This window comes from Pelodiscus sinensis, chromosome 3 (genome assembly GCF_049634645.1).
Source record: "Pelodiscus sinensis isolate JC-2024 chromosome 3, ASM4963464v1, whole genome shotgun sequence".
Classification (NCBI taxonomy): Eukaryota; Metazoa; Chordata; order Testudines; family Trionychidae; genus Pelodiscus; species Pelodiscus sinensis.
In genome coordinates this window covers 156,451,543-156,468,973 of record NC_134713.1, presented here as the reverse complement: position 1 = coordinate 156,468,973, position 17,431 = coordinate 156,451,543, and the positions used below count along the sequence as shown (strand labels likewise).

Sequence of the window (17,431 nt, the reverse complement as noted above, 5' to 3'; positions counted from 1 at the left end):
ATGGATGTTGTGGTTTCTTGGACATACATTAGATGTGTGTTGCAATGGTACATTGTATGCAGTCATGCATTGGGTATGTGTTGTCTCAAAATAGGCTCACTGCTGAGGAATATGAGAACCTTTTTATTGGTTATTTAATAGAAATTTAAAACCCAGCATCATGTTAACAATTAAACAAACTTATAAAAAGGTATACTACTTGATAAAGATGCTCCAAAATCCTACACTTACTTATATGCTATGAAACACACTAACATTTTGAAACCCCAAGTTTTGTTGTTATATTTCAGTCCCATTAATGAATGAATTTTGAGAGCTGGATAATAACTATATGTCGAATGAAATAGTTGTGTGATTGTACAAGAGGGTATTTTGCCAAGTTTACTGAAACATATTGCAGATATGAAATGAAAATAATGATTTATCTTTATTTTAGCATTTGGGTATTACATTTTCCGTGGTGCAAACTCACAGAAAAATGCATTTCGGAGGAATCCAAAGGATCCCAAATTGGCTCGTAAGTGTCTTTTTGGTTAATTTAAGGTTCAGGGTTTTTTTATGTTTTCAGTACAACATCTCTCATGTATTCTTTAAATACACATTTTTAACATTGTTTTATACTCTTTCTGTACACAGACTTGAAATGTATTCCCACTGCAGCTGGAAAAAGTCTTCTAGTTACAGGCTGGTGGGGTTTGGTTCGTCACCCTAACTATCTAGGTGATATTATTATGGCTCTGGCTTGGTCCCTACCATGTGGTAAGATGCTGAAACTGAAGTTCTTGCTATTAAAAACTTGTGCATGTGTTTTGGCAACTGACTTTCACTTTCTAATGTGCCAATGATTATTTTAGATGCTAGATTGTAATTATCTGAAAGTTAAATTCAGTGGGATAACCCTGGGTTCCTAAAAGATAGCCGCTTTCAACCAGACCCCTACCTATGCTCTTGTGTGGATGGCGATTGGTGAGCCCCCTCTTCATTCATACATTCTGGGGCTTCCAGCTGGGCTATGATGTTTACAAATGGAGTAGAGGAAGTACTAATTTAATTGCCAGGGTGTCCCTCTGCTTAGGGACATGCTTTGCCAAGTATGGGCTAGGGATGTTAAAGTATGTGTTTTTGTGTAAATGTGTAATTGCTGAATTTTTTAGCGGTTACACATTTACACGCAGGGGGACAGGCAGGATCTGCTGCTTGTGGGGAACCAGCTTTTAAACTTAAAAGCCGGCTCCCCCCCAAGCACCGGCTCTTGCTGGCCACCTCTTTCTCCCTCCCCATTGCTGCTTCTGATAGTTCAGGTGGCAGGCAGCTCCATGGGAGCCCATACACATGGGCTGTGTCTACATTGGCACCCTTTTCCGGAAAAGGGATGCTAATGAGACCAGTCGGAATTGCAAATGCCGCGGGGGATTTAAATATCCCCCGCGGCATTTGCATGAACATGGCTGCCGCTTTTTTCCGGCTCGGGGTTTTGCCAGAGAAAAGCGCCAGTCTAGACGGGATCTTGCGGAAAATAAACCCTTGTCTGGAAGATCCCTTATTCCTACTTGTATTCCTACTTAATTGATTTGAGAGCGAATGCACATGTATTGAACTCCTGTTACTGAGCTGCTTTTTTATTTAAAAAAAAAAAAGTTTGCCTTGAAATTAGGATACAGGTAAAACTAAGGAAAAAAACCCCACTATTAAAAATGTTTCAGTTAAAAAAAATCCCAACTTCAGAAAGAATGTCAATTCAACATTTAGGTTCAAACATTCATTATTTCAGCTTTTAAATACTTTGCCTGTAGTGAAGTTCACTTAAAAAGCACTGTCAGCAGTCTTTCTTGGTATCCATAAATGTGGAAATCTAGCTTATGGATGTAAAATCCTGTTTTATTAGTTAACCAGTTAAATGTAATGTTTAACTGGTTAACCGAATAAAGGGAAGGTGGGTTGAGGAGCCTCTCCAGCCAAACTGGAGCACCACCATCCCCTCCCCCTATACACAGAGGTTGCTCCCACTGGCTGACTGCTGATGAGAACTGCTCTGACTGAGCCAGTGTGCCCCCCTGCCTGTGCCTGGTGGGAGCTGCCCCAGTGCCCATGAGTTAATCGGAACTGGTAAGCGGGTGAGGTTTACCAGTTAACCATTCACATCCCTAAACTAGATATTGGGAAGATGCTTTACTTTTTTTTTATTTGCCTTTGTATGCATCTCACAATATTGTGACATTCTCTCAATGCATTTTTCTTGAATATCCCTTTTGTTTTAGTCGGCAGGAAGTGTGAATTTATGAGCTGTGAAGCAAAATTACTTGCTTTAAACATTGTAAAATGTGTCACATCTATCTAAAAAAAGATGGGGATACAAATTAAAACATAACCATCTTCCTGGCGCTCTTTATACCAATCCAAAAACAAACTGTTATTTTGCAGGCAGTTGGTCTATGCTATGGATTATGTCATAGCAATCTTGCTATAACCTATTATTGAGTATGGAAAAGTGCTGTACAAATTAGGGATGTTGGATAGTGATTCATTGAATAGTCATGTAACTGCATAACATATTATCGGTTATATAACTATTTGATAATCCTTGGGGGCAGGACTGACAGCCAGTGTGCTTCGAGTCCCTGCCACCTTGTACTGCCGCCTATGTCTGTGCTGCTGGGGTTGGAGGGAAGTGAGCTCCCCATAGAAAGAAACTGTGCTGGCATCCCACGGAGCAACCTCTGTTCGTGGTGAGCCTGGGCCCAGTGTAGAGGTTGCTCCATGGTGAGCCTCCTCCTCCTTTTTTCCTCTCTTTCCCCCCCCTCCCCCTCCCTCCAGCCTCTGGTAGAGGCAGCAGCTTGGGGGAGGAAAGGAAGGGCATGCAGCTCCATGGAGTTGGCACATGAGGAGAGCCGGCATAAAAGCTGGTTCCACATGCATATTGACTCCCACCTGTGCCCCCCCCCCCCCCCCAGGCAGTAGCATGGGGTGGGGGAAGTGGCACGTGTGAGCCAGTACACATGGAGAACTGGCTTAAAAGCTGGCTTCCCACATGTACTGGCTTATGCCTGCCCCCCTCATCCTCCAGGCTGCCGCCTCTCTATCAGAGGCAGCCGCGCTGAGGTTGGAGGAAGAGCAGATGGCTCCACAGATCTGGTGCTTGTGAGGAGCTAGTTTAAAAGCCAACTCCCCCCGGCTCCAGCTTCCCTCCACTCCCTTGCTGCCTCTGACACAGAGGCAGCAATGGTGGGGGGAATGCACATAGTCGACAAAATTAACTGATAAACCTAGGCTTATTGGTTAATCGTGTACTCTATTACATGATGCTATCCCTAGTACAAATAGATGCAATCTCTCTGAAGGTGCTTACAATACAGAGCAGACACATGGTATAGATAAAACATTGTGTTTTGTAGGTTTGACCTAATAGTTGGAGCCTGATACCTGTATTATGATTTGTATTTTAAGGTTTTTTCTCTTACTGTGAATACCTGCATGGTTTTTCTGAGTTTTTTGTTATTATGTACAGTGACTTTCTAATTATGTTCAACAGGTTTTAATCATATTTTGCCATATTTCTACGTGCTTTATTTCACCTGCTTGCTTATTCATCGAGAAGCTCGTGATGAACATCAATGTAAGAAAAAATATGGCTTGGCATGGGAAAGGTACTGTCAACGTGTACCATACCGTATATTTCCTTTCATCTACTAAGGTACTCCAGGAACTTGCATTGCAAATTACTTCTGCTTCTTTGCAAATAAAAACACCTGCCCCTTCCCTTGGCACTTGGGTTATTTGTTTAATTTTTAGGCTTTTCTTAAAGATGTGATCAAACACTGTAGCGAACAAATATGCATATTAGACAGCCTTCTCCAAATACTTACCAGCTACTCATTTTAAGATATGCAGTGAATGTCATTAGAATAAACCAATTACCTTGTGATGTATGAATAAGTAAAACAAAGTTATGTTAAGCAAATAGTGCACAGAGTTAATTGAATATGAGCATTATCCTTGGAAAAATGTGCCCTCTCCCTCCCTCTCTCTCACCCCTAGCCCCCCAAAACGGTGCAAGGCTTTCGGGCTTACTACCCAATCTAAATTACAAGGTTTTGTGAGGTTTTAAATTTCTGAAGGCCCAGCTTTTTCAAGTTAATCTGAGTTTACATCCATTTAATTGTGTACTGTGATGTAAAGTTTGTTTTTGTTACATTAAGGGAATATGATTTCCATCCAGCTCAATCACCTGGTTCCCAACATTGAGGAGCCAAAAACCATTGTCCTGCATTCAGTGATAAATGGAAGGTGGTATAAGTTGTGGTGTGTAGTACACACTAAGAAATAAAATAGCTACAGTGTATTTGCTCTGTCTTGTGTAAAATAGTTTTTAATGTACCATAGGATCCATTGACTGTATTATAAAACCTTTATGTTTTTGCTGTACAGTGTTTGAGAATGTGAGATACGACCGCTTTTTTTTAGGAGCCAGAAGAAACTAAAACCATTTCCAGTATTATTTTTTAAAACGTTCATAAGGGTTTTGTAAAGTAATGTATTGATTTGTCTAAAAAATAAATTGAAGTGTTCATTTAAATATTGTTGACAAATATGCTATGAAAATGTAGAAAATATATTCAGTCCAAAGTTTGTGAATCTGGCATTGCTACCTCAAATGTAGGTTTTGCCTTTTGTACTGTTGCAGATAGCTAACTTTTTTCAATATTTCTATTTAAATCAATTTTTACATGAATCTTTGCCACATTCTAATATATTTTTGTATATATTTGACTTTTTTAATCTAGTGTGTCTATTTTTAGCTACTTCAGTTATGTTTTTATATCCTAAGAATGGAATTTTTTCCCACTGCTAAGATTAAATTTTTATTTCATTAACTGTAAGTAGGTTAATCTTAATAAGGCAAGGAGAGTGGTGAAGTAATTTTGCATTAATGAACCCTGGGGAACTAGGATTGTCCTTCTTGTCTTTACAGTTGGTAGCTTTATTCAGATACTTGACTTACTAAATTTACTGGTTTTGAATATTAATTGCATTGTGGAGGGAAAAGAAATACTCCATAGTCAGGGTTCCTATTAAATTACAATTAAAAAAAATACTGAATAGTTGAATATTTTAAAAATAGTGATAAACTGAAAGCTAGTATTTTTTTAAAGCGCTATTTTGTCTGAGCCATTTTAGTGACGATTTACATTTGAAGTGAATATAGCATAACATTCAACGTGATCATGACAGCTTCACCAGATCTGTGTTGTTGCTGTTGTCGGAAGAATATTTGAACACCAAATATTTTGATTCTTGGAAAAAACAGATATGGTTGCAAGTACCACTAATTTTAATGAGGTTAAATTATGCTACTGAAAAATAAACTAGAGCAACCTTTTTTTTTACAGTCTGCTTCTGTTCTTCAGAGACATGGGTATATATACCAACTGCAACTTGTTCTGTATGCTTATATTTTTGATGTAAAGTTAAGTAGAATTTTTATACAGATCTGTAAGCTAAAATAAAATGTTTTAAAAGTGGTAGAATGTACATTTTGATCACTTATTTATGTATTTAATTGCATATTTAAGAAAACAATGCTATTTTACATGGGAATGAGATTTTTTCTAACCTTGCAATACATTGATGGGGAGGTTGCCCATGAAATAGGGCCTTTTAACGTCCTCTGAAAGGGTAAGACATCCTTGCAAGAGAAGGAGAGAGGCCCAGCCTTGAACATTAGTCAGAGTACTACTGCGTAAGAAGAATCTGGTACCAAACACTGCTCCCAATTCCAAAGCACGAGGAAACAGAATTAAATTTGTGTGTGTTCTTGATATATTAGGACAAAAGGTTTTTGTTTTGTTTACTCTTGTGCATCACCAATAGAACTAAATTCTGTTTGCAAAGTCTTCTATTGAAGTGGTCGCTGATGGAAAGCTCTGATAACTTCGGACTACAAGCACATTAACTACCACACTTGGGTAAAACACTTTTACCTACCATAGGTGGAAGTGAGGCATACATGTCAATACTAGCGAAAGCTCTTCTCATTGGAGCAGGTAACAACTGTGTTCTTTAATTAAAATATTAAGCTTAAATGACAGTACTACTTTTCTGTCTACCCTCCAGAGCGATAGTGTGTTTGAGATTTGGATGAATACATTAGTTTTTACACATTCACACACGCACTCCAGTATCCAAAACAGGAAGAAAATGTCATGCTCTACATTTCAAAATTAAACTATTGAATTTTAAATAAGATTTATTTTATTCAAGGTGTGCTGAAGATAGTACGTTGTGTTGTACAAATATGATGAAGATAGTTGACTGAAAATAGTGCTAATACTTTTGAAACCACTATACTCCCCAATATTAGTTCTACAGCAGATAAGGTGGTTTCATGAAAGAAATGGATAACTAATTTCTTTTTCTAATTTTAGTCAGTCATCCAGTTGACATAACATTGCAACCCCTCTTGTAACCCAATGACTGGGAGTTCTCAAGGTTGGAAGACTGAGTGTTGTTACAAAGTTAGTAGACAGACCTGTAGTTAACAAGATTCCAGATCTTTGAGGAGTCTGGTAAAGTGGACATTCATAATGCATCAGTTCTCTTTGTTCTTCATCTAGACATGTGTGTCTTGCTTGAATAACCTAAAAATTATAATCCAGACAAAACAGAATTGTTAAATACCTTCTGTGTATTACAGTAGTAATAGCAGGTAAGTAGTTAAAAGAAAATGTGTTTGGTTAGGGGATCTTAGTTTCTAAGGTAGTGAGACTAGTACTAAGTGTTGCCTTTTTCTTAGCTGAGTCAGGGATCAGCTCCAGTTTTTAGTCATGCAACATTTCCACTGAGCACAGTACATTTTACCCGAGCAAGAACTACTGGAAGAGGTTATTGGTATTTTCCATAGGCTGCCCAAAATGAAATCATAAAAACATATATATATGGCATCTGCAAACAAATCTAACAAAACCTACATCAGAATCTTAGCTCTTACCTGTTGTGGTAAAAACACCATTTCAGGGAGTGAATAAAATCGGTCAGAAAGAAAGGGTTCTTCTAGCACAGATGTAGTAGGATTCCATCGTGCACCATCTATATATAAACCAAAAACTACAACACCATGTTCAGGTGGGGGAGATCCCTAGATTAGACAGAGACAAATATGTAGATTATATATTGTGGAGTAGAGAAACCTTAAATATTCTGATGACATTTTAAAGTATGTCAAGTGTTTTTACATGTATTCGTAATACTCAGGCGCCTATCATTTAATGAGATGTCACCTGCTTATAAAGGAGTCTTAAGTACTGTCTTACACTGAAGCAGTAGTTCCCAATCTTTTTTATACCACTGACTGGCTAACCCATTCACAAACTTTTGATGAACCAGTAACATTTTATTTGCATATTCATTATGCAAATAAAATGTTACTGGTCTGCCAAAGCCACAGCAAACAGCCAGCATCAGCTCTGGCAGTTGCCATATGGCAGGCAGCAGAAGCCAGCTGTTTGCAACAGTTCTGGGAGCTGGGTTCACCCTGGCTCCAAACCCCTCCTAATGCCATTCCTAACCCAGCCACTGACCCAAGTCCCCTGCACTCAACCCCCCCCCCCATACCAGCCTCCTGTTTCCAGAGCCCTACTGCACCCAACCTCCTCCCCCGAGTCCCCTCCCTGTGCCAGTCACCAATATTTGCTCCACCTCATAGAGCTCCCCAGTACTAGAGCCCCTGGTGCCTGCCCCGCCTCTCTCACCTAGCCTTTTTGCCTCCCAGCTGAGTGCTGCTGCTTGGTGCTCTAAGCTGGGTTCTGTGTGGCCTCCCACTGATCAGCGAATGACTCTTCTGTGTTAGATGACCCTGCTCCTGCCCAGTGCTGGTTGGCTGAGAGGCAGTGCAGTACACATGCCTCTCCCAGCAGCCATGGTGGGAAGGGAGGTGCTGGGCGGCATGCTCCAACCCCCAGAGCTGCTGCAGCCCAACCCCAGTCCATGGCCCGGTGTTTGGGAACCGCTGCTCTAAAGAACAACCTATATCGTAACTAATTTATTTTTAAAGGGATGAATAAAGTAACAGATGCTACTGCCTCCAAATTTCCTCATCCCCCTTTCTGTACATGTGGCTCTTATGAATGAAAATCCTTCAGATCCTGTTAGCTGCATGATGGCTATAGCCTGAGGATAGTGTACTCCAAAAGAGCAGGAGTAGCAGTTTCCTTTAAAAATAAAATATAAGCAGAATGCCAAATCCAGGAGGGGTATCGTTTGGCTTGAACTTGTTTTCCTTCTTCAAGTAGGAAGTAAGTCCAAGGTTACTTTAAAGTGTGTGAAACTAACCCACACACCTAGTGTGGTTACTGAGCAATGCAAGTGGTACGTAGCCCACAGCAACAGCTAACCTCAAGAGACCTCTACAGCATGGGCTGGGAGCCAGCTGGCTTTTAGCTCAGAGGGTAGAGGCTCCCATACTCCACTTCAGAGGTCTCGGGTTCAAATCCGCCTGGGTGGTGGTTACAAAGGTGGAAGAGAGCAGGTAGTTCCAAACATAACTCTATATAACGTACTAGTCGTTTCTGTTGCTGCTTGTTCTTGTTTTAAGGGACAGTAAAGTCTTCAGGGAGTGGACTGTCTGTCTACATCTAGATTACATCCCTTTTTCGTAAAAGGGATGTAAATTAGACATGTCGCAGTTGCTAATGAAGCGGGGATTTAAATCTCCCCCGCTTCATTAGCATAAAAATGGCTGCCGCTTTTTTTGGCACGGAGCTTTGTCGGAAAAAAGCGCCAGTCTAGACGCTGATCGTGCGGAAAATAAAGCCTTTTCTGAAAGATGCTTTATTTTCCGCACAATCAGCGTCTAGACTGGCGCTTTTTTCCAACAAAGCTCTGTGCAGGAAAAAAAGCGGCAGCCATTTTTATGCTAATGAAGCAGGGGAGATTTAAATCCCCGCTTCATTAGCAATTGCGATACATCTAATTTACATCCCTTTTACGAAAAAGGGATGTAGTCTAGACGTAGCCTTTCTGTTTTTATAGTAGCGCAATAGGGCCCCCAAGCTATTATCACAAACTAGAGCTGCCAAGTTAGGGTTTAGTAAATAAGACAGTAGAACTAAGAGACTACTGCATTAGATACATTAACCCTTTGAGTGGACTTGTTTTCAGTAAATTGCATAAAGGTAGCAAAGTACATTGCTCCTTACCCACTTAAATACGAATTTCTGTCCCCTCTCCTCCCCCCCGCCCATCTGTTCCTTATGGCTGCATTTCTTGTCTTAAAATTTTGTTGGTGTCTACTGTCAGAAATGCATTCCCAGTTGCCCTGACCTCAGTTTGAGAGTCTAACAGGGCCCTTCTAGCAGAGAAGGTACTGGCATGTTCTGTATATGCGGGAATTAAATGAAGGTTTTACCTTTGATTTTCTGCCAATGAATTGTAACACCTAAATGGGACAACGTTTGAGTGGTGTTTTCTAGTTTGTTTCAGGTCCATAGCCTCATGGTGTATGAGTTTTATGGTATATAAATAAAAACAAGAAAGGTCAACTTAAATATTGGGGGTGGGAAAGAACGAAACTGTAGCAGAACAAACTAGTTACCAAGTGACAAACCTCTGTTTTATCATTAACCTTGGTTTCTGCCACATTTACAGTTTGTTTTCTAGATGCTATTAGGAGTCTTACCTTAAAAGCAGTCTGTATTATATTTTGTTTTCTTTTAACTGCTATGAGTTTGCTCTCCTCCTCATGACTTGTGGGAAGCAGGCTATGGCCAAAAGTAAGAGAATCTACTGAGATTCCATTTTGACGTGCATAGTCCTGAAGCACAGCAGTAAGAAACCCTGCAGGAATAAAATACACAACATTCTAGTACCAAAACAGGAAGTGTATTTAAGACAAGAGCTAAATTTATTTTAAGGCTCACATTTGTTATGCCGGACAATGTAGCACTTTAAAGACTAACAAGATGGTTTATTAGATCTTGTTAGTCTTTAAAGTGCTACATTGTCCTGCATTTTGCTTCAACTACCCCAGACTAACACGGCTACATTTCTATCACTATTTGTTATGCCATTACCAAACTAAATGCTCTGAAAATGGGTATCACATCATCCCGTGATTGTCATCGCACAATGATGTTGAAATTAAAGCTAATCTGTAAAGTAAATATGCTGTAGTGAAAAGTATAATCTCTCCCTTCTTCCACCCTAACATTCTGGAATTGGAAAGTCAAGTTTTTTCCCCTGGTTCACATATCAAAAATTAAGAATTTTAACGATGAGTTAATACATTTCCAGCTCAGTGCTAGGGCTTTGCTCTGTGCACGAATTAAATTACATTTTGAATATTATTTTTGGGTTAAATGCAGAAAGAAAGTCAGGCATCATAATTCTTAACTTTTAAGTATCCTGCCACTGTGTGTAATCCTCAACTCCAAAGTGGCCAGACAGGTGCTCTATACAACATAGGGAAGCTAGCTGACCAGAGGACTGGGACTTATGCAGTGTCAACTTGGCCTTCCGAGCCATGAACCTTTGCCTGAATTTAAGTATTGCCTGGTTTAGGTGCCACTCTCAACACTACGCTGATTCTGGCAGATGGGGATGTTATCATGGGTGAGTATGCTAACAAGCTGGACACAGACATGCACAAGCGACGAAGAGTCCTGTGGCACCTTATAGACTAACTGAAGTGTAGGAGCATAAGCTTTCGTGGGCAAAGACCCACTTCGTCAGATGCATGTAGACATGCACAGTCCATCTAATACTTTGTTGTGGCCTTATCTAAGCAGGGAGGAGAATGCCTAGTTTGAGAATCCTGCCAAGGCTTGGGCATAAGCAACTTTGGCAGAGACAGGACATGCCCATCAGCACAAATTTTAGGTGTGTGAAGGACTGCTGACAAAAACTTTTGATTTTTTTTTGAGGATTTCAGTGGTGCTTAAGAGTTAGATGTAGTTGCCTAAAGTGGCAGTTAGGTACTTCATTCCTTTGTGGAGGTAACCCCTAACCACTTACTAAGCTGATCAGCACCTTAAGCACATTTTTTACTTAGTGACAAAGCCACAATGCACTATGTACACCTAACTGCCAAATTAAAAGTGACATTTAGCTCCTCAAAACCCCTGTTTAGTTGTTGTCTAGCTCTATAGGCATGTAAAGTCCTTTTGGCACCTAAATATCTGCTAGTGTGCATAAACAAAGCTGTTAAAATCCTGATAATGCAATGCTGGCTGGCAGCTAAACCCTCATGTGATCATCAGTCAAGGCCTTCCCTTTCCTCCCATGCTGCCTAATCAGAGACTCCTCAGATCAATTCCCACACAGGACAGATGAGTTAGAGCAATGCCTATTTGTAATCTAGTGTTAAGAGTGCCACTTAAGTTCAAATCACTGCTCTGAATCATCTTAGGTCTCCCAGATCCTGAATGAGTCCCCTACCCATTAGAGTAATGGGCATTGGTGTCACCATTTCCATCATCATCTTTTGCCTGAAAGGGATGATTCGACCACCAAGTTCAAGTTCGTTGCCTTTCACCATCTTAAATTAGGCATCAATGCATAAGGGTAAAATTTTTGGCATGGATACTTTTAATAAAAGTCATGGCCAAGATATGGGCAATAAACAATGAATTACAGAAATGTACATTGTTATGCAGTTTTCATTACATCAGTACTGAAGCTGGAGCCCCACTGTCTTTGTACAGGGGTGGGGGACCTTTTTTGGGTCAGGGCTACTGCCCCACAGTAAAATCAGAAAAAGCACCCTTAGGGTACATCTAAACTACATAGCTCTGTTGATGGAGCCATGTAGATTAGTGTACTCGAAAAAGGGAAATGAAGCAGTGATTTAAATAATCGCTGCTTCATTTACATCAAAATGGCTGCCGCACTGTGCCGATCAGCTGTTTGGCAACACAGCGCGGTAGTCTGGATGCTCTGCGGGCGACAACGGAAGCCCTTGTCGACCGCCCTGGTAAACCTCATTCCGTGAGGCATAACAGGGCGGTTGACAAGGGCTTCCCTCTACCTTGTCGACTGTGGAGTGTCCAGACTACCGCACTGTGCTGCCAAACAGCTGATCAGCACAGCGTGGCAGCCATTTTGATGTAACTAAAGCAGCGATTATTTAAATTGCCGCTTCATTTCCCTATGTCTAGAAACCTCATCTATTTGGCTCCGGCGATGGAGCCATGTAGTCTAGACATACCCTCAGTAGCCCCTGACTGAGACAGAGAATACATTCCCCTTGCACACCAGAGCCTACGGAGGCTCAGGCTTGTAGATTTTGTGTGTTCCAGCCCCACAGTGGAGTGGGCTGGAGTACCAGCACAGGCTTCCCAATGCTGGAAGGGAGCCCTGGGCCTTGGTGCCTGGATCCAGGCAAGCTGGGGGGGGGGGGGCCACATCTGGACCCTGGGTCTGAGGTTCCCCACTCCTGACTTAGAGGCTGGGTATTGCTCATAAAAAATAACACAATCTGTGACAGATTTGTAGACATTTCCATACATTGTACTTGGCTGCTTTATGCAGATGGCTGTGGATAGCACTAGGTGGCAGAGGATACCTAAACATTAGGCATTGCAACACTGATGCTAAGTCTCCCTTTTTAGATCTAGCCCTATATTAACACAGTTTGTTGAGTAGAAATAAAATAACTTAAAGAGATGTGTTCACTCTGGTATCCTCATAACTCAGACCATTTTTTGTGAGTGTACTCATGCATAGAAGTCATATAATGCTGGATACTCCATCTAAAATGACAGACATCAGCACAGAGCAGTTGCAAGTTTGGTTTATAATTTGTCCTTGGCAAATAATGTATTACCCCTATTCATCTTAAGAAACTGTTGCTTATTCTAACCCCCTAAGCCAAGTGTTGCCAATCTGAGCCTGAGAAGGAGCCACAGTTTACCAGTGTACATGACCAAAGAGCTATAGTAATTTGTCAGCAGTCCCCATCAGGTGCCTCCTCTCCCGTCCCTGGTATCTTTTGCTCACCAGCACCTCCACTGATCAGTGCCTTCTGTTCCTTCTCCTGCCTCTTGGCCACTGCAATCAGCTGTTTCATGTCACTCAGGAGGTTCTGTGGTGGGGGGGAAGAAGCGAGGGTGCAATTCACTTGGGCTATGGCTACACGGTAGCCTTCTTCTGGAAAGCTTATGCAAATGAAGTGTGGCATGGAAAATTACTGTGCTACATTTGTATAATTAATTAGCAGCTGCTTTTGCGCAAAAAGGAGCTGTGTAGACAGCTCCTTTTTGCACAAAAACCCCCTCTTGCGCAAGAGCCGTTCTTCCTGAAAAAATGAAGAATGGCTCTTGTGCAAGAGGGTTTTTTGCGCAAAAGTGGCTGCTAATTAATTATGGAAATGAAGCACGGCGATTTTCTATGCCACGATTCGTTTGCATAAGCTTTTCCAGAAGAAGGCTACAGTGTAGCCGTAGCCTTAGAGGAGGAGATGGAGCCAGAAGTTGAGCACTGGAAAGTAGGCACCGGTAGCTGCAGCCCGCGAGTCAGTGCCTAAGCAAGGAGCAGCATATTAATCCAGAAGAGCCACAGATTGGCCACACCTGCCCTAAGCCTTCCTCCCACAGTCAATATTTTTTCGAGTAATTTAAACTTCAATTTGTATGAGGAGAGCAGGTGCAGTATGCAGTGAGAAATGCTATTGATGCCATATCATGGTTCAATAACTGAGTAGCCCTGATGTTTGTTAGCAGTTAATTCAGTGATGGGTACCACTATGAGATCAACAATTAATCAGTACATGAAAACAACAAGGCTACGTCTAGACTGGCGTGATTTTCCGAAAATGCTTTTAACGGAAAAGTTTTCCATTAAAAGCATTTTCGGAAAAGAGCGTCTAGATTGGCACGGACGCTTCTCTGCAAAAAAGCCCCGATCGCCATTTTCACAATCGGGGCTTTTTTGCGGAAAACAAATCTGAGCTGTCTATACTGTCACTTTTGCGCAAAAATTTTGCACAAAAGGACTTTTGCCTGAACGGGAGCAGCATAGTATTTCCGCAAGAAGCACTGATTTCTTACAGTAGGAAGTCAGTGCTTTTGCGGAAGTTCAAGCGGCCAGTGTAGACAGCTGGCAAGTTTTTCCAGAAAAGCGGCTGATTTTCCGGAAGAACTGGCCAGTCTAGACACAGCCCCCAGGTTATATGCCCAAACTGTGCAATACCATTTTGGAAGTATTTAAATATAACATATACCCGAAAAGGGAATCATGATGGATAGCCAGTTTTTTATATAATCCACAGTCTTATTTTTGTGATCTATAAAACACTCACAAACCTTGGACTGCCTTAAAAAAAAATCTTTGCTGAAAAGTAACAGTCTAATCCAGGCAGATTTAAGGAAGCATCAACTAACCAATCTTTTGCAAAATAAGTTCTTCTGATTAACGAGGAAAGTAGCATTGAAACTAGGTGGTCAGCCAAAAATCAAGATATAAATTAAATAAAAACCAAGTGTTACTTCTAAACAGATTGGGAAACAGTCCTAGTTTTGATATGATTTTCTGCAAAAACAGAAGAGAAATTGCCCCAAAAAGAGAGAACCTTTTTTCTGCCTCTAGGCAACCCTCCTCCTCCCACCAACAATACAGTTGCAAGACAGAACAGAAGATTGAAGAAGAAATAATTACAAGTCACTATTCATTATTGATGACTATTTACTAGTGTACCTTGTGGGAAAAAAAAACCTGAAAGCCAAAAGCGGCTGGGATGTCCTTGAATGCTGTTGGTGGATATATTGGGTTTCTCGCCAGTTGGTGATGAAAATGAGATCCCAGCTGGTTTGGCTTGTTTCTGAAGCATCATTATGTTGTTATACCTGTTTTTTAAAAGTGTAATTCATACTTTAAGCAGGCTTTTTAAACACACCCTCAAAAAGCAGCAAAACTATCTCACTTGTATGAAAACAAAACCTTTCTTTGTCATTATTCTTAAAGGTATATAAATTCCCTAGCAAATTTTCTAAACACTGTTAGATAAAACACATAAAATTAACAAATGAATGGCTGACCATGAGCAGTAAGACTGCAACAAATCATATGTACTGTATGTGTGAGAGAGTTTGTGTCTTTTTTTCTCCATCTGTCTGTGAGTCTTTTCAAGAATGCCTCTAAGAGCTAGGACCACCAACATTTCTTATGCATATCCTCTCTTCCAAGCAAGGTAAGGGTACTCAATGGTTCAGTTTTCAAACAAACACCTTTCATTCTTTCTCTCATGCTGACTCCCATTCTTGGGAAAAGCTCCCATAAACATTTGCAAAACTAATTCTCTTCAGAGGGGTAGCCGAGTTAGTCTGCAACTGGAAAAACTTATAAAACAACTAATAGTCTTGCAGCACCTTAAAAACTAACAAAACACGTATGTATTGTATGTAGGTAAGACTATTTGTTGTTTTATAATAGAGATGTAGCTGTGTTAGTCTGGTCTTGCTGAAACAAAAGACAGGACTATGCAGTACTTTAAAGACTAACAAGATGGTTTATTAGGTGATGAGCTTTCGTGGGCCAGAACCACTTCCTCAGATCAAATTGTGGAAAAAAATTGGCATGAATGGGTGGAGGGGACAAAGGGGGGAGGTTAGTGTCTATGAGATAATGATCACCCCTAATATCATTATCTCATAGACACTAACCTCCTCTCCCCCTCCCCCCCACCGTTCTAAAATCTGATTTGTCAGTTTTACGTGTTCACTTTTTTTTATTGTATCCCTTTGGTATATATGGTCATGCCAATTTTCTTCCACAATTTGATCTGAAGAAGTGGGTCTGGCCCACAAAAGCTCATCACCTAATAAACCATCTTGTTAGTCTTTAAAGTGCTGCATAGTCCTGTCTTTTGTTGTTTTATAAGTTTTTCTAATTCTCCTATCCTCCTTCTAAACCCTACTTATAACTCTCTTTCCCTTGAGATCAACAAAAAAATGACAACAGTTGTGCTGAGACCACGGCCTATCATGCTGAGCAATATTATCTAACTTTTTTTCCTGTACTCCCTATCAGTCTCTGTATCTACCTACAGTCTTGACTCTTAGACTATATGCTCTTTGGGGCAGGGACTGCCTTTTTCTGTGCTTGTTCAGCACCTAGCACAATGGGATCCTGGCACATGACTGGGACTCTTAGGCACAATGATAATACAAATAATAATAAATTAATAATACAGCATAACTACCCTTTGTGGCCTTCTGAATCCAGATTGCTCCGGGAGAGGGAGGGGGCTGTCTAAATTATGTCATCCTCCCCACACTGCCCTATGGCTCAGCAGCATTAACTAGAAACTGCATAGCACTACATACTGTGGTCCAATCCTGACACACTCCTCATCTTGGGAGATGGGTATAGTAAGCAAGGGAAGACTGTGCCTCTCCATACAGCTTGCCATGGATCAGCTCATGCTCCACCCCAGGCCAGACCCCACTTACTGTTCTGCAGTGCTCTGACCCTAGCTGGTCTACTGGGCTGACTGTCCAGCCTCCAGCAGGGACTCAGCAGCTGGCGTTAGAGCTGTGCTGCCCATTCAGTGCTCAGACCATGCAGCCTGGTGCAGCCAGGACTGGGAGTGTGGTGACGGAGCCTCCCAGCCACACAGAGCATCGGAGCAGGGGAGGGGGATGCTGTGGACACACTGCCTGATTGGAGCATCAGACTGAGAGCATGGCCTCCGCATCACCTGAAGCAGCAGAGTTTTGAAGGTGCTGCAGCTGTGCTGCCTGATTGCCTCGAGCACTCTTCCATACTGGGTATGCTCTGGGCTTTTGTGGGAGAGTAGGGATTGAAGGGGAGGGGAAGGAAAGGGGATGTAGGGCAGAGTCGGGGCTTTGGGCATAGGGGAGGGACTTAGGAATATGCTCATGTCCCCAGCCATGTTTCCTATGCTAGGGGATCCTCAGAAAGAGAGCCTGTGTGTGGGGGGGGTGGGGGTGGGGGGAGGTTTCTCTCATCCTAAGTATGGGTATGTCTACACTACCCCCCTAGTTCGAACTAGGGGGGTAATGTATGCATATCGAACTTGCTAATGAAGCCCGGGATTTGAATTTCCCGGGCTTCATTAGCATAAAGCCGGCGCCGCCATTTTTAAAAGCCGGCTAGTGCGAACCCCGTGCCGCGCGGCTACACGCGGCACGGACTAGATAGTTCGGATTAGGCTTCCTAATCCGAACTATCTGTACACCTCGTTCCACGAAGCCTAATCCGAACTATCTAGCCCGTGCCGCGTGTAGCCGCGCGGCACGGGGTTCGCACTAGCCGGCTTTTAAAAATGGCGGCGCCGGCTTTATGCTAATGAAGCCCAGGAAATTCAAATCCCGGGCTTCATTAGCAAGTTCGGTATGCATACATTACCCCCCTAGTTCGAACTAGGGGGGTAGTGTAGACATACCCTATTTGGTTTAGAGTTCCATCTAGAATTTTAATGTGA

The 17,431-nt window shown here is 41.7% G+C and overlaps 2 protein-coding genes across 5 annotated transcripts in view; one reads left to right on the top strand and one right to left on the bottom strand.

The window, feature by feature from the left end:
- The window catches only part of LBR (lamin B receptor), a 67,283-nt gene extending 61,764 nt beyond the window's left edge, over positions 1 to 5,519 (top strand). Inside the window, exons 12-14 of the mRNA XM_006118026.3 lie at positions 437 to 517; positions 637 to 759; positions 3,530 to 5,519. Of these exons, the coding sequence (XP_006118088.3) occupies positions 437 to 517; positions 637 to 759; positions 3,530 to 3,690 (365 nt within the window). The 3' untranslated portion in view covers positions 3,691 to 5,519. The remainder of the gene's footprint in view (positions 1 to 436; positions 518 to 636; positions 760 to 3,529) is intronic.
- A 903-nt stretch (positions 5,520 to 6,422) lies between these two features.
- Positions 6,423 to 17,431, bottom strand: part of DNAH14 (dynein axonemal heavy chain 14) — a 599,282-nt gene continuing 588,273 nt past the window's right edge. For all 4 annotated transcript variants that reach the window (XM_075925276.1, XM_075925277.1, XM_075925279.1 and 1 more), the window contains 4 exons: positions 14,683 to 14,831; positions 9,671 to 9,828; positions 6,986 to 7,132; positions 6,423 to 6,635 (listed from right to left, as the gene is read on the bottom strand). In XM_075925276.1, the coding sequence (XP_075781391.1) occupies positions 6,423 to 6,635; positions 6,986 to 7,132; positions 9,671 to 9,828; positions 14,683 to 14,831 (667 nt within the window). The remainder of the gene's footprint in view (positions 6,636 to 6,985; positions 7,133 to 9,670; positions 9,829 to 14,682; positions 14,832 to 17,431) is intronic.